Genomic DNA, 24,827 nt, shown 5'->3' with positions numbered 1-24,827 from the left:
GTAGTACCCGTACCATGTTTTGTTTTTCGGCCATGAGGCCATGTAAGCGACGGTGTTCCAGGGTGCAATGCATTTGTGAAATCGATCTCGTTGCGATGAAAGATAAGGATAAAGGAAAACAGACTCGGAGTATAGAGTAAGCTCCAATGTACAAATATGCGCGCGTGGGACAAGGTAGAATGTCGGGTCATTGCAGTAGCCCTTTGTTTTGTGTGTTAAGCGTCGCCCAGATCCTATTTTCAACCTCCTCGATGATTTCGCGGGACGTGTTCAGACTTGTCATGAAATATGCGGTATTTCCCAGAGTTCTGAAGTGGATTCCAAAGGAATCACCTGCAAGGGTCGATGACCTCGACCCGTGGTGATTCACGACGTCTTTAATAGATTGGAGTAATTTCCGGGCGCAGTGCGAGGCATAACCTATGAGAACGTAAGACGAGTAGTGTTTGCATCACTTCAAAACCCTACCCGTATTGTCCTCGTTAAACTTGACGGTGAACACAGTGCCCAAAGTCATGACTTCCTCAACGATATCAAGGTGGGACACAGCTTGCGCGAAAGAAGGATCCCAGAAGCTCCATATCGTTGATCTGGACTTTGCGTCAGCGGACCACTTAGCCTGCGCTGTCTTCCATGGTTCCTTCTGCAGCAGACCACTGATCAGATCCAAAGTCTCATTTGCAACCTGACATCCGATGGGATGTGCCGTATAACTGTGCCCGTGTAAAAGTGCGTCTGCTTTGGACTGGCTGTGGAAAGCTTGGAACACGCGGTCAGAGGCAAGCGTCACTGCAAGTGGTAACGTTCCCCCGGTGAGTATTTTTGCATAGACCGAAATGTCGGGATTCGCTCCTAGCAAAGGAATAGCGCTCTCCAATCCAAGGCGATAAAACCCAGTGAAGACCTCGTCGTAAATGACCAAGAGGGGAGTCGAAAATAGCGAAGGGTCACGGACGATGTCGACGAGGACTCGCTGGAAAAGCGGGTCCACGAAAATCATGCCACCGGCTCCCATTACGATCGGTTCCAGCATCAGGGCGGCCAGCCTTTGTTCGTTAGAGCGATTAAAGGTTTGGAGCGTCTGTCGCATGAGCAGTCGATATGCCTCTGCAAGTGGGGAGGAGAGGCGGCCTTCAACATCATACAAAGCGTCTAGAGTATCAAAGTGGTGAGTGGAGGCTACTGAGGTGAACATCGGATTCGGGACTGAAACCACGAGCTTTCCTCTCTTGATGGATACGGTAGGCGGTTCGAACCAAAAGCCTTTGGGCTGATGCCACTCACAGCTATAAATGCTCTTTTTAGTGGCGTCCATGGCTCCTATCGTGTCCCCATGGTAAGAACCCTTCAGGCCAACTACTCCAAGGTTTTTTCTTTCGGCTGGCGTCAATGCCGGCACAGCTTCAATAGAAAACGCTCGCAAAGCCATTTTCAACGCGACCTCGGTTCCAGTAGAGCCGTTGTCGGAAAAAAATGCGCGTGAAGCCCACCCTTTTCCAGGGCCGTCTTTAACAAGGCGCTCCGCTAACTTCAAAGCTGGCAGGTGGGTAGCCTCTGGAAAGATTACATGGCCGTACCGCCCAGCAGCGCTGGCAGCTGCTAATGCAAGGGACGGTGTGGAATGACCAAGGCCTTGGGTCCACCATGATGCCGAACTATCGAACTGTGGAGAGAGAAGGGAATTATCGGAGGAGGCGGTCTCCGAGGGTGGTTCGGGAGCGCGCTCGTAAACACTGAAGAAGTCTCCCCAAGCACTGTCGATGACCGTGACATCCGTTTCAGAATTTACCAGTCCATGTTGTACGAAAGGCCACCAGACAGTATCCAGCGTTCGACGAGGCATAGTGTCAAGTTCTTCAATACGACGGGTATGGCAGTCGTCCAAGTGACGAACAGCTTCAAAAATATCACCGTCTAATCCGCCAGGCACTATTTTTGCGTAATAGGCTTCAGTGTTTTCTGCGTTTTTGGCATGGTTGTCAAGACGCGGAGGGGGTGGATCTACTGAGAGTACGCGTAAACCGCGCGTAGTGAAATATGACGATAGATATTCGTAGTTCCGGTAATAATGATCTCGGAAAAGAATGACCGCGTCGACAATGTATCCGCGAAGAAGTAACGATTCATACGACGAGATGGTTGATGATATACCGCCGAGTTTCGAGTCCCCGACGAGTATGGTCGGAAAAAGCAACGGTCGATAACTGTCCACCTGAGTGGTCCCGCTCAAGGTAGGGCTGTGAACACCTTCGAGCTGCGTGAGTTCAAAAGGTCCTCAATCAAACTCATTTTGTCACCTCCGGCTGTTTCAATATATACGTGCCCTGCTGGACACTTGCGGGCGCATGATCGAATGTATTGCGCTACGTTGTTCAGGAAAGTTCGGTCGGATGGGACAGAGACCTAAGGCAATTGTGATAAACACCATCGTTAAAACTGTCGATTCCCTCACCGCATTTTTTTGAGCTCCGGAAGCCATCTTTACCGCAAGGTGAGGGCTCACTGGCTCGTCGTAACGAAAGAGACACCGTGTCTCGACGAGAGACTGGTTCGGACCAGCAAAGCGTTTAATATGTCTGTCGCACGATCAACCGCATATTACAGAATCACGATGGTTTACAACATACGCGTCGTCGGCATCGTGAAGTGGACCTGTACTTATTGGCTTGAGGTAGAAAACAGCGCTATTTTTCAGGGCAGATGCGCGCACGAGAGCCGTTGTGATGATAGTTTTTCCTACATCGGTGTTAGCACCGAAGACTTGGTGGATGCGAAGGTGCCGATAGAGATGGCTCATGTAAAAACTACGATAGCCCGAATATGTTCCCTCGGTTCTTCGTTCGTATGGAGACCAGCGATGACCGCTGGTGCGTTGCTGGTGACGAGGACGAGCAAGCTGCCATGGTTTTACAAGTCGGCCTTAAGAACACAATTCACTCTCACGAATGACAAGGCCGATTGACATTCTGATCCAACACCGCGCTATTACACCACGCAGCTGTCTGTAATGAAATCCAGATAGAAAATATGTCAAGATGTCGGGTAAGTCGCAGCCTCGTTGGTATCCGGGCGAGTTGGCAACCCCTACCCATGACAGAACCTGAGAGAACCTTACTGGCATAGACGCTTGATAGACCCTGTTCCCTGCCATAGCTTTGCCCTTTCCTGCAACTTGCTTTCTTGGTGAAATGCCCTCCAAGAAAACTGGCAAGATCATTGCCATTCGCACCAAATTCAAGAATCCTCTCAAGGCATGGAAGCGAAACAACCCATTGCACGGTCGCTCGCCCGCTGCAGGTATTCATGTCGTCTCAGCACAAATACTCGGATTGCAAGGGCTCCCCGCTCCAGGCCTGCAAGCTTCGACCGCCGCCACTCCCTCCAGATATTGGGCCCGAGATGTCTCCGACGCCATTCAGATATCTGCACCTCTGGTACAAGCAGCCGTAGATATAACCCCAATCGCTGGTGCTCCGATAAAGGCCGCGATTGGGGAATGTGACTTTTCCCCAAAGTACTATTCTTGAATCTTAACCACGCTATTACAGCAACGCATCCAGAATAGGGAAGACTTAAATGCCCTCACTCGCCATCTGTACGACCTTAGTTGCCACATAACGAATGCTCCAACCGCTCGAACACCCTCCGAAGAAATTAGCCGGCGGGCACTGATTAGGTATGTCGCTACGATGTATCCGTGCAATATTTGGTCGATGCAACAGGGTGGGAACATAAGCTATTGCTTGATCAATGTACTTCCTTTCAGGTGCGCCCCTGTGACGTGAGGATGCATCACGGGAAACTTATAGTATGCATTTTAGCAACCTCGTGACGTGCTCCCTAGTCTGCTATACCAATGTCGGCCAGATACAGCTGAGGTTCAAAGGTGGTATGTTCATAGGGGACAATACGATTTTGTGCTTGACGATGACACTGATGTAACACAACTGACAAGGGAAAATAGTCTCCGGTCAGGAATTCAGGCAGGGGCCGGGATCGTCATGAGGATTATTATTGAAGAGGCCGTCAGCTCATTCCTGGCAACATACCGGTGCCGTTGTGGAACTTGGAATGATACGAAGGTTTCCACTGTTAGTCTCCCTGATGCATCAAAACATGGTTATAGCATCACGTGGTTGGTGGACGTCTTCTACTCCCTAACAGAACTTACAGTGAACCGAAAGCCGCCGATGTAAGCGATGGTTTCAGATCATATACATGGAAGGAAAGAGGTGGAGAATAGTACCATTGCGGAGGAAGAAGGCGATGATAACGAACCGACATGAGAAGCGAAGTACCTTACTCGCAATTTTGTGGCGAAGCAAGTGGTGCGTTGCAAATGAAACTACCCTGTTGTCGTAGGTAGGTTCTGCATGCCAAAATGACACTATCCTCGGGACCGGCAGAGGTTGGTTGGCTTCGATAACGACAAAGTCACGTTCAGCTGTGAATGGGTGAGATGTGGGTTGCAGATAGGGAAGGGGAACCTTGGGCGGCATGTCGTGGAAATGCACCTGCGGTACAGGCATCGATGCACCTTTTGCGGGGATGCACTCTCGCGCAAGCACACCTTGGGCGCTCACTTACGGATTCAGCACAACTTCAAAGCCGACTGAAGAATGACCTCGTAGTGGTGAGCCACGCGTTTCGACTATTTTGCAGTTGCCAGTTGCTGGTTTGACTAGCTAGTATAGCTCGTTAGCCGAGACTTGGAAGCGCTTCCAGTGTTTTACCGTCTCATCGTCGGCGCAACGAATTCGTATGACTATTCACGATACTTACGTTACCGCAATTGCACTCATTTGAGGGTTAGTGTGTTGTGCTAATCCTAAGTCGTGTTGATATGGCTTCTAGGAGTTGCAGGAGCATCGGTTCTCAACGGGATCACAGTACTCGGTATGCATCCCTACTTCGTTCTGTCCATTAGTTCTTAGTCACAAGTCATAGATGTATAATCCAGCAGCAGTACCTGTACAACCCTATATTGTTGACCGCGGCAAGTAGCCTTGATTTCATGTAAGCGATCGTATCCGACACGACCAGCATGCACCAGTAGAATCGCTCTTGTTGCAATGAAGAAATACGACTGTAAACACCTTCGAGTCGGGTAAGTTAAAAAGATCACCAAACATGTTATTCCCTCCAGCTGTTTCACCATGCAGGTGGCCTGTGGGGCACTTGCGGGTGCACGACCGAGTATATTGTGCTACATTATTCAGGGAACTGAAAGTTGGGTCAGAGACCTAAGGCAACTGGAAAGTAAGAGTAAAGACTACGTATCATTAGAACTGCCAACGCCCTCGATGATCGCATTTTAACATTTCTGAGGCTCTGAGTGCCATCTTCATCGCAAGGTGAGGACTCACTGACTCGTGATAACGGAAGAGACACGGTGTCTTGACCAGAGCGCTTAATGTGCCTATTGCACGATCAACCCATACATCGCAGAATCACGGTGTACAACTCACTCATAGTCAACATCGGCAAGTGGACCTGTACTTGTCGGCTTGAGGTAGTCAGCATTATCTTTTCATGGCAGACGTGCGCACGAGAGCGTTATGATGACGGTGTTCTCCTATATCGGTGTCGGTAACAAAGACTTGACAAATGGGGAGGTACAGATAGAGATGTTCCTTCGGTTCTTCGATTGTATGGAGACCAGCGATGACCACTGGTGTGTTTGCCCATGGCTCCAAGTCTCACGGATGACCAGGCCAGTTGGCATCCAAGACTCGAGCACCGAGCTATCACACCTTCCAGCTGTCTGTATCGGAACAATGGAATCTAGATTGAAAACATGTCCAGATGTCTCCAAAGTTCGCGTGTACTACATACCAAGTACATTAAAGTAGATCATTATAGTACGGGGGGAGAAGAACACTGCAACAAGTCAACAATACACATCACGAATGTATTGCTGGGCCCAAGGTCCTAGCTCGTTATCGGCTACAGTAATAGTGACGCCGCAGGTGGCGAAGTGTCTGGCGACGGTTTCTCTGGTTATTCCTTCTGCGATGCCGATATACGGCGCAAAATCAACGTTAGGAGAGACGCTAAATGCCGCTCTCCTCAAAATATTCTCGTATGCTCCTGGTTCAGAAAAGAGCTCCGTGACAACCGCCATGAACTTTTGGCGCGCATCACGAGACTCTGGGTCATTGGGGTGCACTTGCGGGCGAAGTCGAGCGACTCTTCGACTTGCCCTCATGTCATAGATGTTTGGCCGCCCCTCTGCATCTCGCCTAACGCCTTTGGGACAAGAGCTTGGATTCGCTGTGTAATAGGCCACCCACACCTCAACCGCGTCCTCGAGGCGAGGGTTATTCATGGGAGCGGGGACTTTGGGTACGGAAGTGGGATGCTCCCAATCTGGGGTACGCCAGGTCGACAACAAGAATCGCTGGACCTCGGTCTTCTGCTCTCTTGGCGTTTTGTGAGCTTCCGAGCACAGAGCTTTGACTTTCGTCAGAGCTTGGTAGTTGCCTGGCTGATGAGCAGCTCGAATAAGTGACTGGATCTGTTTGATACTTTTGGGCGGCTTATTGGACCTGTGGGACGCTGTGGCAAACTGCCAATTCTGTGTCACGCCCTGTTCATCGGAGAAACGATGGAGAACAGGGTCATCGTCGACAGAAGGCTGCCCAGCAGAAAGGACGGCTGCGAAAGAGCGGGCAGCGACGCAATCTGGGAGCTGTGCCTGCGGCGAAGCGGGAGTCGCCATGGGCGGGGAGACATGTTGGGGAAAGAATGACGTTGACAGTTCGATAACAGGTGGTTGCTCGACAAGACTGGCGTCATGTTGCGTATCCGATGGTCGGGAAGGCTCTACCGGATCGACGGGCGGGGATGATTTGGATGAGACAGATGCAGGTGCAGCGATCTCGGCGGACAGAGTGTCTGCAATGGCCACATGGGGCTGCCGGAGTTTGTTCTGCAGTCGGTCACGTTCCGCACGAGTGGACTCCAGCTGCGCCCGCAAGGTGAAGAGCTTCTTCACGAGCCTGATTGCGCTCGGCGCGGTAGCGTTCGACCTCATCTATGAGATCCCTCTCCTCCTCCTTCTGACGGCGGACGCCCTCTGAGATACCCTTGCTGTACACCTCCTCTCTGGCACGCTTCCGATCTTGGAAAGCGATTTGGAAGGCTGGCTGATGCGAGGAGTAGCTCGCGTCAGCGACATGTTTCATGTAGGATGAGCAAGTGTCACATCCAGACGGATGCACGATTCCGTAGTCCTCGAGGTACTCCCATGGCGAAAGAAGAGTGGGAATTCCACGAGTATCTCTGAGCGAGACAGCGCGGAAGGGCTCGTCGTTACTAGACAACGCGTACATTACTGGGCTGTATGGAGCTGAGTTCGTGCCCGTAAAGGAAGGCGCACCAGGCGATATTGAGGCGGAGGATGACGCTGAGCAAGGGTATCTGTGTTGTTGCAGGACGCTGCTGACAATCTCATCAGAGCCGGCGCCTGATATTCTCTCTGACACGTGCCTGCCTTGAGGACACACCGGTCGTATTGTAAGCCATCCCCTGCCTCGTGGCGTCTGTTTGGTCCTGTTAGGATCGGAAGCCGATGCAAAACAACCCACAACACGCCCCCCACATGCTAGTCAAAGATACGCGTTAGAACAATGCGGATTAACGGTGCACTGGCAGAAGAGCTTGCGTGGACATGGAATCGGTCCTCTGACGGGAATCTCTTGTTGACCTGATACCCAACATGTTTGAAGACGTAACATCAAAACATGGCTGACGCCCAGGCCCCACAGCAAGGGTCCCGCGACCCGCCACCGAGTTGTTTACCTAGAAGGCGACACATAGAAGCTCGGCTCCGTGCCTCACACGAAAAACACACGCTAACCAGACTCGTATTCGACACAGCTATCGGTACATAGTAGTAATACCTTGTACTAACCCGTGTGAAGGCGAAGTAAACATACAGCTGAACCGGGATGACCAGGCGGATGTCTTTCATATGACGTCTTCTTGTGATATGCGATCTCTGCAACATGGATCTGTCATACGGAATAAGCCTATACGACCTACCCCATTTCTCGGCGACCGCGATAAGCTTACCAGGATATCGGCAGTCAGACCCTTGATGGGAGATGCACATGATCTGAAACGGTGCATTCGGTAGACGACGCTGGTGTCCACGACATCACTCATGCTCTGAACACGGGTACACGAGCCGTCTTCTCACAGAAAAAATGCCGTTGACGTACGTGGAGGTCTTGTGGGTAAGGCCAGTGTTCACTCCCCTTCGGCACCAGCGGCTCGTTGCCCGCTAACTGGGGATCCAAGATGGCCTCGAGCGGATGGCTGAAAATGCGGTCGACTTCCCCGACGCACGGGGTGAAACCAGCAAGCAAACCGACATCCGTCAGCAATGCGACCACAGGTGTGACAAGCAACCCGGAGGACGAGAGGAACGGCTGGAGAACGCAAAGCTTGTGAACGTGAGCACAGTTGAGCGGAAGGCCAACTTCTTCATGAGCTTCTCTGAACTGCCGATATCGAGTTTGTATCCCGGGTGGACGTAAATGAAACAAAGACTGTTCGTGCTTACGGCGGTGTCAACGAGACTTGTGTCGCTCTCATCTGCTTTCCCTCCGGGAAGCGCTGTCTGCCCTGGGTGTGCTCGGAGGAACTTTAGAGCGGGTCGTAAGGACAACTCTTAGCTCCCCTGCGTTCTCATAGAGCAGGACGAGGACAGCTGCGAGCTTTGCCTTTGGTTGGTTGGATCTGTTCCCATCGAGATGCTGACCAGTCCAAGAGCTGTCGGAAGACTCAGAGCAAAATCAACACGCACAGATCCGGTCTTTCGAGCTCGTATTCAGCACGAAGGAGACATTCAATGCAAAGCTTTGTCTTCTCCGAGAATGTTTCAGCGATTGCGCCCAAGGTAGGTACCCCGATAACCATCTCGGACAAACCCAACATAGCCTTCCGACCCGGCAGACCAAGACTTAAGAGAAGACAGTCGTTCCCTCCTATGAAAAGTTGTTCTGACGTTGTCTATCACTTACATATTACAATCGGTGTAAGACAAAACCCTCGAACCCTCCGGTATTACATGAAATGAAATACAGATAAAGATAGAGGAGATGGAAACTTGGCTCACGATCTGCCCCCCAATCGAGGGATCAGCGATCGTTGGCTAGTAGATTTGGGCGCTTTGCGGGGCTGCCTTCTTCGTACCTCTGTGTCACTTTCTTCTGCGTCTTGCACATACCCTACACCCATGAATACGGGTGGCCCCCCGCCACCGCCATGCGCGAGAAATCCTTTCCTGTTGCTCTTTGTGCCCGTGGCAACGAATACATCATCCTCGAACAACTCACCCCCTTCCGCACTGACAGCCTCGGGTTGAGCGGTCCTCAGTTCCTCGTCAAGGGTTGGAGGCCGACGGTCATCCTTGGATCTAGGTTTGAAGGATTGACTGCCGTGCAAAGATGATCTTTTCCGGGATTCCTCCCGAGACGAGGGGATGAGGGAGATAAAAGGGACAGAATCTATGCTTCGGCTGTTGGTATCACTGTCGGAGTCTGAAGCAGGAGGAACATATTTCGGTTTAGGAGTTGAAACTCGGCGCGCGCGCGCAGGCGCCGCTGGTTTGCGTGGCGTCGAATCGGGAATTGGTGACATTGGTGGCCTTTTTTCGAATATATCACCTTTGGGCAACCGGGGGGAACGAGGGCTGGGGCTAATCGCTCGCGACCTGGAGTCGTGGTTGACGTCTTCGAGTTCCAAGTCAACATCGATGATTTCTGGTTCGCGTAAGTCGGATCTCCGGTCAGTGGCGGCGGGTTGGGGTCCAGGAGGCGTTGAGGGTGTTTGATCCTCCAAACTCCCATCTCCATCGCGCTCGTTGTCTGAGCAGAGCGATGGGGTGGTGAGGTCTATTTCATTCATGGACAATGATGACCAGGACTGCTTCTCGAAATCTGGTTGATGTAATTTGGATGTCGATGCGGAGAGTTGAGCCCTGCCTCCTGAAGGTGCAGTGTCATCAGAGGATTGCACCAATCGACGCTTGGTCGCACCTGAGGCAACCATCAATCCAAAATGTCAGAAAATACATGACGAACAGTGACATACGAGACGAGCCGAGTTCATCACATTCCCTTGCATCAGCTTTACGTTTCTGTCCCGCTTTGAGAAGTAGTTCTTTCGCCAACAAGCTGGGAACGGCATCTCGAACATTAGCAAGTGACCGCCGGCGAGTGAGCTCCTGAGTTGCTGGTCGTATTGGACCTGATGCCCAACTGAGCGCACTGGTACTCTTGCTGAGAGTGGAAAATTCCGGTGCTTGGCGGGTCGAGATAGTTGCGACGCCAGTGGTACTTGCAGGTGCAGTACTTACCTTCCTCAGACGAGCCGTCTTTAGTTCGTTGAGGAACGCAGCCATCTGTTCAGAGGGCACGTTCACCGTGGGCTGCCCCCGTCTTTTCGATCCAGAACGACCTAGCACACTGTGGTTGATTGGCGCCTCGACTGGATGAGCGGTGTGACGGAGTGCGGCACGCGCGTTGGCGAACATAGCATCAGGATTCGACGATCTGGTATCTATGCGGATGGGAAGAAGAGCCGGGAGAGGTGGTGGTGGGGGCGGTGGTGGTGGCGGAGGCAGGCCAGTGGCAGATGATCGTCCTTGACTCCTAGAGAGCTACAGGAGAATATGAGATACTGCTGCACGACGGTATATCTTAAACTTACCTCTTCTCGAAGTCGCTTTACTTCCTCTTCAAGCATTTTGATGCGTTGCTTGTCCCGTTCGTGTTCATCAGAGGTACCACTACCACCGGCTTTACAAGGCGGGTTCTCGCGTTGACGCTGTTCTTCCTTCGCAGAGGCTAGCTCGCGCTCCTTCGCTTCTACCTGCACACTATCTGAAGGTCCCCCTACTATGAACATCAAATCATCGTCCTGCATGCGTTCTTTGCCTTTGGAGGAAACCTGTGGTCTTGGTGAATCTGAAGGAGGCGGAGGAAGTGCTTCAGTGCCAGGAAGTGGGACCGCGTGGGGGTTGGCGGGTGAAGGTTGGGGGCTGGGTATTCGAAGGGAGAAGTCGGCCTCGTCGCCGGAGGTGACATTGAAACGCTGCATGGCATCCTGAACAGAGGCAACGGGGCGAGTGAGCCAAGGGGAAACATGGGCATCCAACGATGCTGCTGTTACTAGTGTTTTTCCGCCGTCCACTGGGTTAGTCATGCTGCTTGTACCGCCCGGTTGGGGCGTAGATTCTTCTGGTTCCAGAGATGAAGAACGAGGGAAGAGTGAGCCCGGCATGGTAATGGACGGTTTCTTCCTCAACGTAGGCAGAGACGCGGATAGGGATTGAACAGAGGATGGTTTCGGTTGCCCATGATGCGGAGGTGGGGGCTGGGACTGAGGAGAGTCGCTCGCGGACAGCTCTGCGAGCACTGATAATTGAGCATTCGTCGGAGAACAACAATATACGCGCTTCACCCACCTGCGTCGGCATCCGCGACGTATGCCGTCGATGTATGTTTACGATGGTGCTTTCTCGCAGCATCAGCTGATTTGGAACGGGACTTGGGCTGGACAGTGTTGGTTTTACTGGATCTCCTGCGTTCCCGGTGGTGTCTCGAGTTCTGGTGTGCCTCGTCCTCGCTCAGATGTATTTCTCGCGCGCGCCGTTCATGTTTTCTCCTCCTGCTCGAAGGCTTTTCCGATTTGGTCGTTGAGCTAGATGCGATGTTCACCTATGAACATACTCAGACTGTGTCGAGCGAGACCTGACGTGCAGCCGGACCCACCTGACCACCCGTGGCATTTACGACGAAGGACTCGATTTCTCTGGACACGAAGCTAAACACGCTCGAGAAGAGACCTCCTGAACCTGGATCTTCTTTGCATTTGGGTCTGTGACGTGCAGTATCGCGTGCTGGGCGTGCCATGTGTGTACGGGGGGGTTGGTTGAACGGCAGTCAACGAGATGCGCGCGGATCAACAAACCCACACAACTCTGATTAGTTTATGACACCGAGACACACCCTACTATTGACCGTGTCTGATAAAAGATTGTCCAAATAAATTAGACGCAGTGCAGAGTAGTAACGTACAGAAAAGGTGTTAGTATACTGTGCAGTCAAATCACACCAAGCTATGTCAACATGAGATGACACCTGCCGAGCAACGAAAGCAAAAGGGTATGGAAAATCTTCAGTCGCTTGCAAGGTTGATCCACGGGTAACTAAAACGTGTGTGGGTGACGGTCGAAAAGTGAAGTCCCGATGCACAAAGCATTGCGTTAAGACAGTAGCAGGAGAGTGAATGTATACAGTCATCAATAACCCGTGTACGATGTATAGGAAGGGGGTGGACCCGAAGTACCGCCGGAAGTAAGGGATGCGCGCACGGCTGCATACGGGTCAGCATACTGCATCGTCCGGCTGACTCGTGGGGCATTTGCATCCGCAGTCGAAGTAGTGGTAAATGAACTCGAAACTCCACCAAAGCCGGTTGGTGCAGGGTCTGAGAACGCGCCATACACATCCAAGGAGTGGCGAGAGGTTGCGGCGGGGGGTGTCGCATAACCGCTATATCCGCTGTCTCGGTAAGCACCACTCGAATAACCACTGCTCATAGGAGCAGTGGTAGTCGCAGATACACCGGAAAATCGGTTTGAGTCGTCGAAGGGAGAGTTGGCGGCGTTGGAATCATCATAAGTGGACCGGCGAGGTACTGCCGTGGCAACGGGCGGGATAGCCGTGGTAGTTTGGGAAACGGCTGCGGCGGGCAGTGGTGCAACCGATCCAACCGGTCGATAGGCAGTGTGTTCTGGTTCGTCTTCTTCTTCTTCGACTTCTTCAACATCGGGTCGCGTAAATGGAGGGTCCTTTGGGCGTTGTGTAAGATTACCAGATCTCCAGTCAATAATCAGGAGGACGAGGGATGCGAGCCAGAAGCCTGTGACCAGTCAGCCAAGGGAAGATATGGAGGAAGCAGCGAGCAACCCTACCGAATGCCAGCCAGAAAAAAATGCATCCCGCCTTTTTCGTGCTGCACCAACCAGGTAAAGCGGTAACAAAATCGTCACCGAGACTCGCGTGTGGATCGTTGCTGGCGTTCTTACAGCCGGCTTCCGTCCACGCAGATATAGTTGTTACGAATCTGTATAGACGCAGGCCAGAAAAAAAAAGCTTTAGCGGTCAAGACGCGGGAAAGAATGAGTGGTGCGCACGCAATGAGTAGACTGAAAGTACATCCGACGCCGGTGAGGATGAACCCCACGCGAACTTCCTTGAGTGCTGTAGCCAACTTAACGAGCTTGTCGTATTTTTCGTATACGACGGGAACGAATAGCATGAAAAGCGAGAGAAATATTCCAGAAACGGATACGAAGATGGCGAAACCAGAAAGTCCAGCTGGGAGAGGAACAATGGTTGGAAGTGAAGGAGACGTCGACAAGAGGGCGAATTGGACGTACATGGACCAATGCCCCATTTTGCCTGGAAGCTGGCTACACTGGCGAAGCAAGCCATGGAGATGAAGTTGAAGAATGCTTGGGAGGTGTGGAAGATGATGGCAGGTTTGGATATTATCATCTGTGAAGGGCGTAGGGAGTCAGTGCCATCGTGGATGCGGGCAAGTAGAACAAAGAATGACCGCAAGCCATACGACCCATAGCAACGGGACGAACAGGAGGAGGACCAGCGTGCCAGACTGGTCCATTCAGACATGGAGAGGACAACAAAACCGATTACGTAAAAAACAGCGCAAGGCTCCCTTGGGGAGTTTTGCCAGGCGGGTCGTCGACGCAGAACAATTAACATGTGAAGGGAGAGCCTCACGTCGTCTTCATACCGCACCACTCCGTTCCCAATGCCACCGGATAAGGACGAGGAGGCCATCGCTGGCTTTCTGCGTTGCGGCAAGATGCGGTCCAGCCCGTTCTGCAAAGTGTCCATGAAAGACATGGTATTCGTCTTGATAGCGATCTGTCGGTGGGGAGTATATACGTGACACTGACAACACAGGAAAATGGCGAATCCGCAGCGAACAGCCCGTCTGCCTGCTCTCATAAGTTTAAATCTCCAATGCCCAGCACCCATTTCATAGCCAGAGGCAGTGAGATTCACGTGACACTGATTACGTCATACTCTTGTCTACGCTAATAACTCAAAAGATTGCCCTCACCAAGCCTCCACCGATGGCAGCACCTGGTAGACCATGTCAACTGGAGCCACCAACGAGACGCGACAAGAAAAACCCACCAGCACCGAAGCCAACACCGCCAGCAGCAGATTGCGCCATCTAGACCTCTGTTGGTTAGCAGACGTCCCCACCCGAATGAGCTCACCCTCACCGTGTTTCCATACTTGCCAAACCTGTTCTTCTTCTCCGTCTGTCCCGTAGATTGCTGTAGACCTATCGAATTCACCCCATTCCCAGCAGGGGGCGGCGTGTCAGTTCCGTGGAGGGCAGCACCGAATGGATGATAAGCCTTGCTCGCAGCACCAGTCTGGGAGTCATGCGCAAGTTTCTCGACGTAGTTGGCTGGGAAGAGGGCTTCTCGCCCGCGCGCTCTCCCTAGCCACCAATCCTCGTTTGTCTCGGTAACAATTTCAATCGTCTCCCCGGCCGCAAAGGAAAGATCGTTCGGTTCCTTGAAAGGCCATATCAATGACTGAGAATGACCGGCAAAATGACGTATACATACAGCGCCATCTTCATTGTACGCCCACAGTGCCCGCGCATACACGGGTGACTGAACCTTTTCTGGGGGAGGTGGGACAGCCCGTACGGCCGTGTTTGCTGGCGAAACCACCTGAACATTGGTTTCTGCCCTAACGACAGTATTAGTGGCCACTGGCAGTCGCATGATGATCTCTTTCATGGTAGCAGCATCTTGAGCAGACAGGTACTTCTGTGATTCGAGAAATGCGACGTTGAGTTGCATTTGACTGGCTACATGAGCAAGGAGTGCAGCTGCTTGGTGTTCCGACGGAGCTGCCATGGTTATTCGTCGTGATGAGGGGCAGCTGGGTTCTTGAATCACACGCCCCGCTGCCGCAGTGGTGAGCATCGCCTCGACGCAGAGCATAGGATTTTCATCTACACGCGATGGTATCGGCAACCGTTATCACGTCTGTCCCGTCGTTCGTGTCTCCAGAACAGCACAGTGAAATTGTCAGAGCAACTCCTGGCTCGTTCAGCGACATCCCACCCGTCCTTCGTCACAAGGAAGATGACATCTCTGTCTCATTTGACCCTGCTCTCGAACAATTCACGGCAGAGGATGGCAAAAGTGGCACGCTGTATGTGATAGAGAGGTAATATCCACTGGATCTCCTCTCCTGGTCCATGCACTGACATGCTGCAACAGCGCACTCGTCTTCATGTCCCCGACCGGTCGTGGTTTCCAAATCCCTTACCCTGCGATCACCTTGCATGCGGTATCGCGCCCACAAGGAGCCAGCCCATTTATATATTGCCAACTCGATGAAGTCACAAACGACACTGGCGGTGACCTCGAAAATGTAGATATGCGAGAGCTCACCATCACCCCCAAAAATCCAGCTTCGCGTACGTACCTTGCTCTTCAAGTAGGTCAAATATTAAGATGTGACCCCTTCTCCCTCCACAGTAGACCCCATTTTCGAATCATTGTCGCTCTGTGCGTCATTACACCCAGATCCAAACATGTCGGAGGATGAGGATGGCGATGACGCTTTCATAGCTGGCGATCACTTCGAGACTTTCACAGGGGAAGATGGGGAAGAACTAAGTGAAGTAGGGCGGGTGCGCAGCGATTTCGTCAACGATCATCGTTATGCACCATACTAGACATCCCTGCAGGCAGCTCTCGAGCATTTGGAATCGATCATCTACGACCCTTTCGAGCAGCGAGATGGTTAACGGTAATTCAAACGGTTCAGAGAACGAGTGTATTAGGGAGGAAAGTGGTGATCGTTAAGAATGCGGCACTCCCTCACAGCTTATGCATAAATATTGCACGTCTTAATCTTGATAGATTGTCTTTGCCTGATTTTGGGAAGGAGTGCACAAGGATGAGTTCAGTTTCTTACACTTGCAAACTTCATACATCAGCCTTCAGCTTTACTTCTATACAAAGTTCGGCGTATTTAAGCACCAGCCTTCCAGTAGGCGATATCTCCGTCCACCACTAGAAGACAAGTCAGATAGACCTTGAAAACCTGTCTAGTAGAGGCACTCACTCTCATATGGTTTGCCTTGCTGCCTCAATTTTCCAGCAGCCTTGACGGCGGCTTCGCTGCCGTATTCCTTGAGATCAGCATACGTCATGATCTCACCACAAACAAATTTGTTCTCGAAATCGGAACTGAAACAAAAGGTCAAGGTGGAACGATGTTTGGAACGGGAGCAACAAACTGAATGACTCCAGCTGCTTGGGGCGCCTTGGTTCCCCTACGGATAGTCCAAGCGCGAACTTCATCGGGACCGCAGGTGAAATACCTGATTAACTACTGTCAAGTGTCAGTAACTTCTTACTCAACAAGACAAAAAAGCGACGGACATCCAGGCTAGCATAACCCGCCTGAGTGATCTTGCCTAGCGCACTCTGGGCACCTTCCTTTTGTGCTTCAGCCTTTTCTTCGTCGCTAAGTGAAGACAGGCGCTCTTCAAGAGCGACTGAGAAAGGTATCAAAGCATCACCGGGATTGTTGGTATCAATCCAAGCCTTTATCTTTGGTAACCTGGAATCGATAATGAGGCGGGGCCACGGGCATGAAAAAGAATGCAAATGCAAACCATTTGTTCTTCTTCCGCGCGTAATCCTTTTCGCTCAAGTTGACGAGGTAGGTCACCGGCTTGGCAGTGAGGAGAGAGAGACCGTTTACAACTTCGATCTAAGAAATAGAACCCAAGTAGTTAGATCGTTTCAACGGATGGGAACAAAAAAGTTCAGACGAAATGGTTATATCACTGAAAAATAGGGCGTTACTCCTGTCTCAATGAGCTGGGTTAATCGAGCAATAGCTCTTATTCATCAAGGAAGAAAGGATGAAATGAATGTGGAGGAAAGACTAGCCTCTTTGTTCGTCCATTCACCTTTGCGGATGTCCTTGCAGTCGACAGTCAACGTCTTTAAAACCTTCTCTACGGTTGCCTTGCGATTCGTTCGGTGAGGCAACGTACGGGATGTGAAAAAAACAAATGCCTCATACAATTTCCTCTTTCTTAGCTTTATCTGCTAAGCTGTTGTTTCCCAAAGCACGACCGCCTCGCTTGAGGGCATCTAGTTGCTTCTCGACCCAATCTATGTCTTTTAGGCGCAGTTCGGTCTGGATGATTTCCATGTCTCGGATAGGATTCACATCACCCTCCACATGGATGACTTCGGCATCATCGAAGGCCCGTACGACTTGGAAGATGCCATCGACAGCACGGACGTGTGACAAAAATGCATTTCCGAGACCAGCGCCCGTGGAAGCACCCTACAAGGAGCTTAGTTTCGAACAAGGTTGCGGTATGACGAGTTTACGCACGGCTGTCAGTCCGGCGATATCGATACAGGTAAGGAAGGCGGGAACCCGAGAAACAGGTTTGTAGAGGTCGCATAGCCAGTCGAAGCGAGTGTCTGGGACTGGGATACGTGCTTCCTCTGGATTTATGGTGGCGTAAGGGAAGTTGGCAGCCTTCCCGAGATCTGGGAGGAAAATTTAGACAAACCCTGAAGTAGGGCAAGGATGGAAGTACCGGTGTTGGAGAGGGCATTAAAGAAAGAAGACTTTCCGACATTTGGTAGTCCTATGGATAGAGATTGGAAGGCGACACTACATGACAGAGGAGGACGCACCTACGATGCCAATTTTGAGGTTATTGCTCGGGCGACCGAGAAGGACCTTTTTTTCTTGGGCGGGGGCCTTCTTTGGGGGCATCTTCCTTTTTGCTTGAAGGTATGCCGAGGCCGAGAACGGTCGTGTCAGTCCAAAGGTCGACAACGGATGCGGAATACGGAGCAGCCATCGATCAACCATATCAAAAAAAAAGGTAAGAGTTATTTAATTTTTATAGGCTTAGCAACATTATGTAATATTTAGGGAAAGGTCCTTGGTCCCTCGATGCTCCCAAGCGCAGCATACGCCTACTAACCCTTACGATGAGAGTCATCCAGTTCCTCAACTTTCTTCTGTGGGTGGCCTGGGCAAGCGCACAGACTCAGACGGTTCCAGACGCGTAAATCGACCAGAAACCTCTGTCCGGGTATGCTTTGCTAAACCTCAGCAGTGCAGGTGCTACAGTTGTGGAAGTCCTGACGACGGATGCACGTGGTGCAGCGGCGACATCGATTCTGTACGATTTTCATGCCACTCTGTCAACGTTGGGATGCTAACAGTTTGGATCAGATCCACCCTCTCGCCGTCGACGACGACGAACTCGCTACTAAATCAACTGACACAAACAACGGCGACAGCAACAACATCCACGCCAGCCGGAGGAGGAGGGGTAGTGGAGCAACCAGCTTCGGAGGCACTTACACCAGGCGGTCCTACACCTTACACATATACCACCACCAATGCTCTTGGTGAGACCGTAACCATGGAGGGGATTTTCACGCCTACGGGGCCTGCGACTGTACTGCCTACTCCGACGACAACGGGAACGATTCTCAACTATTCGTCATGGCTGGCGATGGTGGGCACCAATACGGTAGCAGCAAATGCAGCTGGCCGTATATCCTTGTCGATAGCCACTGGCTGGTATTGCCTCGTGGTGATGGTCATGACCGGGCTGGCGAGTGGTACATGGATTGTCATATCGTGATACTGTCGTTGAACATAGACATTTTTGGACAGCTGGTCCATCCCACCTACGTACCCACCTGGGGATTCATAAGGACACTTTCCGCAACCCTCAACCAAGCATGGCAACCTTGGTTGTCCGGGCTATGTTTATATACCTAGTAGGATACTTTGTAAACATGCTAATATGTGGACTGGTTATTAGAGGTCTCAAAGGTTCATCCGCAGAGTACTGCCATCAATCGTTTTGACCGCACATATGAACACCAAGCTGTCCAGGAGAACAAGCAAGTTACCAAGCATTCCAGAAATGTATTCATTATCGAATCTCTGCAGCAGTAGCCAGTATAAGCAGGGGCAAGAAATCTTTAGGGTGGAGAAGCAAGGGCAAGAGATGTCTGATTTGGCGAAGCTAGAGTGCGAGATGGTTGAGATGCATGAGAAGATCCCCCCGACAATAGACAAACTCGAAGCACGACCTAAAAATCTTGGAAAAACCACATGAATGGGATAGACCTCTCTTAAGACAGAGTCGTGGACCCCCAAAGAGCTAGAGCCATATGATGTAGAGTCAGAGTCCAATGGTTGTTCAGTGGCATACATAGGAATCAAAGAGATGATGTCATTGATCGGTAGCAACACGAAGTTCACAGTCGTTGACATGGTTAACGCCGGACAGCAACCAAACTATCGTTATTATTGCCAAGCTCGGCGCCCATCATGGACGGGCCACCTTCAGAGGAATCTTCTCATCTCAGCTGGGCGAACGTTACCCTTGGCTTTTCATTCATCATCTTCAACGCCGTCGTGTCGACTTCGTTCAACCTCGGCGTAGGAAATTCCCTCATTTCTGCTTCCTTACGGTGCATCGCACAGCTTGCGATCGTTGGACTGCTCCTGCAACGTGTATTCGAGACAAACAACCCATGGGCAGTCGCAGGGATAGCTTGTACGTTCCTCACTCGTTCGTGGATGTGTCAATAACAACCGGTCATATGGACGAAGTCTTGTTAAATTTCTTGGGTACTGTCGAAGCCGGTGGGTGATATCACAACCCGTAGCGAACTCTGTCCCTCAAGTTTATTTCAATAGTTGCCAATAAATCCAAGAAACGATTTGACCACATGGTGACAGCCCTTCTTTGTGCCCCATTCGACGTCCTGGCGTCCTGACATCATCCTCAGTTCATCTCCGTCCTTGCATCAATGCTAGGCTCGACAATTCCCGTTTCTATCATCGGAACACGATATGCTATGGCAGTGGAACCGTTCTGGAAACCGGAACAATACAGTAAGCGACTTTCCTTCCCGACAGTCTTGCCAATGGTTAGACTCACCTTTGTGAAAAGTCCCCATTGTGGGTATGCTTTGTGGTAACACAATCTCTGGCGTGGTCGTGGCTGTTACACACGTTTTAAAGGAGTTGTGGTGGGTGTTTTCCTCTGTGCACGTCTTATGCATGACTCCACCGGAAATTCCAGTGATAATCGCGACAAGATCGAGACATATCTCGCCTTTGGTGCATCGCGGTTTGAAGCATGCACACCTATTGCCCGAGAGGCCCTCCGTGTCGCGCTAACACCAACGATCAACCAAATGAGGTCCGTGGTGTGTCCCAACTCAAGTGGTCTCTCTAATGACCATTCAGTGTGATTGGCATTATATCCATCCCTGGTATGATGACTGGTGCCATCCTTGGAGGCTCCTCGGTTTCGCAAGCTGCAAAACTACAAATGATCATCATGTTCATGATTTCGGCTTCCACTGCTCTCGCTGCGATCGTTACAACCATGGTCTCCCTCGCCACGGTGGTGGACAATGACCATCGTGTGCGTCCTGATAGGGTAGATATCAGAGAGCACGCGATCTGGAGAGCAAGGAACCGGCTAGTTAGTGGAGTTATGGGTGGCGTGAAGGCAGTTGGGTTGACAGTGATAGGTTGCTACAAAAGAAAAACTACCAGGGCGGAGGATGGGCACAGGGAGACTGAAAGGTTGTTAGGATAGGATACCTGTACTAGTGTAGTGCTGTTTGCTACTTATTAGTATACTAATACCAGTTTTTGGTACACAGCACTGGTAGCCTTTGACCCCGAGGGGTGCTATCTGCGTGCATCTCCGTCAATGTCGACGACGACAGAGCAGGCAGGGCAGGACTTCCTGGCAGTGGCATGCGTTGTCGATACGTCCATTGCCGTTGCTTCCGAGTGGCCACGCATCCTCACCGAATACATATCCCCCCTCCTCAGGCGCCTGAATGAGCTCCATCCTGCCCACCAGGTGATTTCTTTTAGTTGTCGTTTCCAATGATTTCCCACTAACCTGAGACAGTTTCGTCTGGCGTTCATCACCTATGGTGCTGCTGATACGCGGCCATCTCCTCTGGTATCGAACATGTTCTTCTCCCCTCTCTCCCTTGCCACCAAGGAACTTCGTGAGGAACCTTCGAAGCTCGGTATCGGGCAGACATCGTGCAGGGGAACCCGCGGCTTGTCTGCTCTGGAAGGACTTGTAGCAGCCATCGAGGTAAGTACGCAAGCCCTTCTTCTTGCCGTTTTGCCCGTCTGTACAAGCCATTTCTCCAGCATTTCGATACTTTAATGATGTATGGCATCCCCATCAACCCGTCGTCCCCTCAGAAGGAAAACAGAACCTTCGTGTCCCATCTCATTCACATTGCGGCTTGCCCACCAGACAATACTCAAAGGCCCCAATGCAACACACTGCAACACCTGGACTCTGTTACATGGGATACTCTTGCCACAGAACTAAGGAAGGTGAGTGGGTTTTTCCTTCGGTGCTCTCCTTCGTTCATGTCCCGTGTCCCAGAGGAAAATACACCTGAGTTTAATTAGCCTGCGCAAGGTTCAGCAGTTTCAAGAACTACAGTCGGCTGTGTGTCTTCTATCGAAGCTCCCTGGTGAAAACTAAGCTTTTGAGCAGGTGGCTGGTAACGGGATTCAATCCGCGTGGTTTAACGTTCAACCATCCCATGTTATAGCCTTATCAGGGTTTCCGGCTCCGTTGAAGGCCGTTATGAAACGGCCAACCGAATCCTCACAGTCCGATCGCAACCCAGAGGCAAAGCGGCAAAGGGTGACCAGTGGCGATCCGTCCCAGAAATCATTATCCGGATCCCCAGCCTTGTCAGCTGCGCCGAAACCTACGCGTCCTCCATCTGCTCAACCTCCCCATCCTCAAGTTCCATCGATCACTTCACCGTCTCAATCAACGGGCGCTCAAATTTCACCTTTCACACATCCGCCTCAAGTAAACCCTCAGCACGCAATACCACAGTCGACCGCCGTCCCCACCACTTCGCAGCCAAACCCTCCCCAACAATCCTTACCTAATTCTGCTGCGATCGTGGAAAGGCTCAAGCAACTGCTCAAACAACTGGAACTCGATATCAAAAACATAGACATGCGAATCGGTGCTGCTCAACAACAGGGTCAGGCGACCGCCGTAGCTGAGCTTCAGAGGGAACGTGCGGAAAAACTCCACCAAGGGATGTCCATCGGACAACATCTTAGAAACCAAGTACAAGCCATGCAGGCAACCTTCTCTCGACAGGCAGTGACTCCTCTTGCGGCGAATGCAGATGCAACGAGGTCTGGACAATCCGCTACCCAAGGTGATTTGGGCGCTTCACCTTCTACTCTGACCACACTCGGCATACCTGGTTCACAGGGCGAGAGATCCGCCAGTGGAGGAGTTGAAGAACAGAAGCTTCAGATGTCTCCGGCGCAGGCTCTGGCCCAATTCTGGCAATCTCGGGGAGGCTCTGTAAATGGGGCAAACATTCATTCGGTTGGTCCTAATCAACCACAAGCGATGACTCCAGAGCTCGCTGCGCAGATGAAAAAATTGATCGATAAGACGGGAATTAGGCCAACGTCCTTTGGTCTTGTCCCTCAGTCTGCGTCGTCGTCGACATCCCAGGAAGCTAATATGAATTCGAGCGCGACAAATAGCCAACCGAACATCCTACCTGTCTGGGAAGGGACATTTAGCTGGATGGTCCCTCAGGGGAACGGTCAAGGACCTATAGACGTGCAAGCGCATGTCCGGGGCTTTGCCGACCCGCGATCGTCTGCGAATCTGTACGTCCTCTTTGCTTATTTAGCGTGGAAGCTATTGAGCTGTCAGTCTTGCACATACATGGCCGAAAAATATGGCCCTAACCTTCTGCAAGGAACCGCTCAAAGATCCCGCAGAGATTGTGAATTGGATAAAATGCCATCAGCCACTGCTGATGGTGCATCTCTTAAGCCCTCGCGCAAATGACCCTGCGTCGAACGATGCTCAAAGTTTTCAGTCACTCACCAAGTTGATGAATGAACGTCACATTGTCAGTTGTGTCACTTATGGCAATAAGGATGATCACTCAATTCACATATCAGTACGCGTATGCTGGGTGGAAGTTGCCGAATGGAAATCTTTCTAACAATATTGTGATCTTTCCGTCGGGCAAGTCTTTCAAGGGTGCAGTTTTCCCTGAAACTGGTTTACCTGACCTTCCGGGAAGTGGCAACGCTTTGGAGCCCATAAAACCTGGGGGGGGATCGCATACTCCTCGAGATTTAAGCCACCTGCCTCCAGCCCTCCTCACGCAACTCCGAGCCTTGGATCCTGCCAAGCGAGAACAGTTTCTCAAACAATATGCGATGCGGGTACAAATGCAAATGCAACAGCAACAGCAACAGCAGTTACAATCACAGTCGACGCAAGTGCTTTCTGCGCAGGATTCCACACTTGCGAAGGCGAACACCAATGTGATGGCTCCCGCTTCCGGGAATATGTCCATGGCTCTTCCTGCGAGTATTCTAGTCTCCAATAATGGTACTTGTCGAGGCTAATCTCAGCACGTTCGCCTCAGCTCACTGCGCCTAACGTTTCAAGACCCACGGGCGGCATAATGTATGGGAATGGCGGCGGAACGGTCAACATGGAGATGCTGCAGTCATTTATGCAGCGGAATGCAGCAGCATCACAAAATACTAATCCTGGGTGATTGCTCCAGGATTGGACTATGGCCAATTCTTACAGCCAGGACATCCGCGAACGCGACCAAAGTATGAATGACCTTTACATATTTGCCCGCAGTGGAGTCCCACGTATTGATACCTTGTACATATGTGCATAGGAGGAAGGCTATGATTGGGTAGTACTAAAGTTGCCCTCGGTTCCTTGAATCTTTTCGTGATCTGCCAGGTTCGCCTGTGCCTCGTAGACAGTGATCACAGGGTTTTCTTTACGCTGGAAGCGAATCTCAGGTTGTATCAGCCTCATAACCGAGTTGTACATACTTGGCTCCAATGCCCGAGGAAACCAATATAAAATAATTTGGTTGTGTCTGCCCCTCGATTGGAAGGGATAAAAATGGACACGGACGACAAGCTACTGAATTTCGCCGCCCTGAAGGTATGTTAGCAGGTAGAAAGACTTCACTCGCGGTGAGAGTACTCACTTGACCGGGTACTCACAAACGTCAGGTGAAACCGCGACCTCGAACTCCTGGGTTGGGGTACTGTCCTGGACATCGCCGAAATCCAAGCTTGGCGCATTCGCATACTGCCGCATTCACCAATGTGCGACTATTCCGAATGCATGATCAAGTTTGGGATGACCTTACCAGGAGCACTTTTTCTGCTGTTTGATCGCCAGGGCCTGTTTTGAGCAGCAGCATCCTGAGTTTGACGGACCCATTGAAGGGAACACGTATGATCCTCCCATTCAAAGCACTTAGCGCGACTCTGTGAAGGTTTCGGGTCCTTACAATTGTTCGTCTGTATCAGATTCCACAAACTAAATGTCGGGGTGCAACATGAGAGGGAGCTCTGCGGCAAACCGTCTCAAGTAGACCAGCGTACCACATCTTCATTCCTTCGTTCATGCCATGGCTTTATGAGATACGATCCTTGCGTTGTCGCGTTCAAAGCGACTACATTTGGGCGATCAATGTAAGGGAAGAGATTGTCGTTGGGACCGACGTCATCGTCATTGAGATTATGATCATGGTCACCATGACTGCAACAATTGTCGTGGTGGTCGTGGGGCATCTTATCACT

At 51.3% G+C, this 24,827-nt stretch overlaps 13 protein-coding genes across 13 annotated transcripts; 5 read left to right on the top strand and 8 right to left on the bottom strand.

Annotated features, from left to right (window-relative positions):
* Positions 1-187: 187 nt before the first annotated feature.
* Positions 188-2,797, bottom strand: F5J12DRAFT_715499 (pyridoxal phosphate-dependent transferase; the record flags this gene model as incomplete). Its single annotated transcript, XM_051740959.1, has 5 exons — positions 188-420; positions 469-2,247; positions 2,298-2,403; positions 2,438-2,576; positions 2,628-2,797. 5 exons carry the CDS (start codon positions 2,795-2,797, stop codon positions 188-190), a joined length of 2,427 nt encoding a protein of 808 aa, XP_051603138.1.
* Positions 2,798-2,917: 120 nt separating this feature from the next.
* Positions 2,918-5,247, top strand: F5J12DRAFT_925673 (uncharacterized protein; the record flags this gene model as incomplete). The annotated part of the gene is made up of 13 exons (XM_051749368.1): positions 2,918-3,042; positions 3,154-3,434; positions 3,549-3,676; positions 3,845-3,889; positions 3,956-4,091; positions 4,127-4,192; positions 4,363-4,408; positions 4,473-4,633; positions 4,695-4,808; positions 4,855-4,896; positions 4,961-5,016; positions 5,057-5,107; positions 5,163-5,247. Exons 1-13 carry the CDS (start codon positions 3,036-3,038, stop codon positions 5,245-5,247), a joined length of 1,218 nt encoding a protein of 405 aa, XP_051603137.1. The 5' UTR covers positions 2,918-3,035.
* Positions 5,248-5,890: 643 nt separating this feature from the next.
* F5J12DRAFT_903934 (uncharacterized protein) lies at positions 5,891-7,334 on the bottom strand (the record flags this gene model as incomplete). Its single annotated transcript, XM_051748466.1, has 2 exons — positions 5,891-6,897; positions 6,998-7,334. 2 exons carry the CDS (start codon positions 7,332-7,334, stop codon positions 5,891-5,893), a joined length of 1,344 nt encoding a protein of 447 aa, XP_051603136.1.
* A 506-nt stretch (positions 7,335-7,840) lies between these two features.
* F5J12DRAFT_449292 (uncharacterized protein) lies at positions 7,841-8,695 on the bottom strand. The gene is made up of 4 exons (XM_051739489.1): positions 8,570-8,695; positions 8,226-8,502; positions 8,077-8,172; positions 7,841-8,015 (listed from the first exon to the last, which is right to left on the bottom strand). Exons 1-4 carry the CDS (start codon positions 8,599-8,601, stop codon positions 7,911-7,913), a joined length of 510 nt encoding a protein of 169 aa, XP_051603135.1. The 5' UTR covers positions 8,602-8,695; the 3' UTR covers positions 7,841-7,910.
* Positions 8,696-8,983: 288 nt separating this feature from the next.
* On the bottom strand, positions 8,984-11,962 carry F5J12DRAFT_449182 (uncharacterized protein). Its single transcript, XM_051739488.1, has 5 exons — positions 11,784-11,962; positions 11,477-11,729; positions 10,720-11,417; positions 10,102-10,669; positions 8,984-10,046 (listed from the first exon to the last, which is right to left on the bottom strand). The coding sequence occupies exons 1-5, from the start codon at positions 11,922-11,924 to the stop codon at positions 9,121-9,123; spliced, it is 2,586 nt and encodes an 861-aa protein (XP_051603134.1). The 5' UTR covers positions 11,925-11,962; the 3' UTR covers positions 8,984-9,120.
* A 57-nt stretch (positions 11,963-12,019) lies between these two features.
* F5J12DRAFT_810557 (uncharacterized protein) lies at positions 12,020-13,843 on the bottom strand. The gene is made up of 5 exons (XM_051744792.1): positions 13,636-13,843; positions 13,457-13,574; positions 13,211-13,394; positions 12,989-13,140; positions 12,020-12,936 (listed from the first exon to the last, which is right to left on the bottom strand). Exons 1-5 carry the CDS (start codon positions 13,699-13,701, stop codon positions 12,314-12,316), a joined length of 1,143 nt encoding a protein of 380 aa, XP_051603133.1. The 5' UTR covers positions 13,702-13,843; the 3' UTR covers positions 12,020-12,313.
* A 209-nt stretch (positions 13,844-14,052) lies between these two features.
* F5J12DRAFT_810554 (SH3 domain-containing protein) lies at positions 14,053-15,024 on the bottom strand. Its single transcript, XM_051744791.1, has 4 exons — positions 14,690-15,024; positions 14,336-14,635; positions 14,244-14,283; positions 14,053-14,189 (listed from the first exon to the last, which is right to left on the bottom strand). The coding sequence occupies exons 1-4, from the start codon at positions 14,984-14,986 to the stop codon at positions 14,149-14,151; spliced, it is 678 nt and encodes a 225-aa protein (XP_051603132.1). The 5' UTR covers positions 14,987-15,024; the 3' UTR covers positions 14,053-14,148.
* Positions 15,025-16,213, top strand: F5J12DRAFT_810551 (regulator of volume decrease after cellular swelling-domain-containing protein). The gene is made up of 4 exons (XM_051744790.1): positions 15,025-15,302; positions 15,356-15,555; positions 15,617-15,771; positions 15,829-16,213. Exons 1-4 carry the CDS (start codon positions 15,094-15,096, stop codon positions 15,886-15,888), a joined length of 624 nt encoding a protein of 207 aa, XP_051603131.1. The 5' UTR covers positions 15,025-15,093; the 3' UTR covers positions 15,889-16,213.
* On the bottom strand, positions 15,901-17,984 carry F5J12DRAFT_449065 (P-loop containing nucleoside triphosphate hydrolase protein). The gene is made up of 10 exons (XM_051739487.1): positions 17,813-17,984; positions 17,713-17,763; positions 17,502-17,662; positions 17,181-17,450; positions 17,045-17,122; positions 16,765-16,862; positions 16,529-16,709; positions 16,384-16,475; positions 16,209-16,333; positions 15,901-16,156 (listed from the first exon to the last, which is right to left on the bottom strand). The coding sequence occupies exons 1-10, from the start codon at positions 17,892-17,894 to the stop codon at positions 16,116-16,118; spliced, it is 1,179 nt and encodes a 392-aa protein (XP_051603130.1). The 5' UTR covers positions 17,895-17,984; the 3' UTR covers positions 15,901-16,115.
* Positions 17,985-18,059: 75 nt separating this feature from the next.
* Positions 18,060-19,074, top strand: F5J12DRAFT_810535 (uncharacterized protein). The gene is made up of 4 exons (XM_051744788.1): positions 18,060-18,192; positions 18,244-18,309; positions 18,363-18,931; positions 18,987-19,074. Exons 1-3 carry the CDS (start codon positions 18,116-18,118, stop codon positions 18,778-18,780), a joined length of 561 nt encoding a protein of 186 aa, XP_051603129.1. The 5' UTR covers positions 18,060-18,115; the 3' UTR covers positions 18,781-18,931; positions 18,987-19,074.
* A 355-nt stretch (positions 19,075-19,429) lies between these two features.
* Positions 19,430-20,830, top strand: F5J12DRAFT_919589 (uncharacterized protein). Its single transcript, XM_051749248.1, has 7 exons — positions 19,430-19,707; positions 19,764-19,796; positions 19,851-19,885; positions 19,943-20,048; positions 20,107-20,185; positions 20,239-20,358; positions 20,406-20,830. Exons 1-7 carry the CDS (start codon positions 19,479-19,481, stop codon positions 20,761-20,763), a joined length of 960 nt encoding a protein of 319 aa, XP_051603128.1. The 5' UTR covers positions 19,430-19,478; the 3' UTR covers positions 20,764-20,830.
* F5J12DRAFT_810524 (uncharacterized protein) lies at positions 20,829-24,088 on the top strand. The gene is made up of 8 exons (XM_051744787.1): positions 20,829-21,036; positions 21,088-21,282; positions 21,342-21,533; positions 21,586-21,651; positions 21,700-22,859; positions 22,906-23,107; positions 23,160-23,573; positions 23,636-24,088. The coding sequence occupies exons 1-8, from the start codon at positions 20,881-20,883 to the stop codon at positions 23,768-23,770; spliced, it is 2,520 nt and encodes an 839-aa protein (XP_051603127.1). The 5' UTR covers positions 20,829-20,880; the 3' UTR covers positions 23,771-24,088.
* F5J12DRAFT_715923 (galactose-binding domain-like protein) lies at positions 23,911-24,818 on the bottom strand (the record flags this gene model as incomplete). Its single annotated transcript, XM_051740981.1, has 6 exons — positions 23,911-24,015; positions 24,066-24,174; positions 24,227-24,330; positions 24,392-24,485; positions 24,536-24,564; positions 24,630-24,818. 6 exons carry the CDS (start codon positions 24,816-24,818, stop codon positions 23,911-23,913), a joined length of 630 nt encoding a protein of 209 aa, XP_051603126.1.
* Positions 24,819-24,827: the final 9 nt, after the last annotated feature.

Source organism: Pisolithus orientalis, assembly GCF_024613125.1.
Source record: "Pisolithus orientalis strain OTSU chromosome Unknown F5J12scaffold_5, whole genome shotgun sequence".
In the NCBI taxonomy this organism is placed as follows: Eukaryota; Fungi; Basidiomycota; class Agaricomycetes; order Boletales; family Pisolithaceae; genus Pisolithus; species Pisolithus orientalis.
Note: the sequence above shows the minus strand (reverse complement) of the source record. Positions and strands in the feature narration are given on the sequence as shown.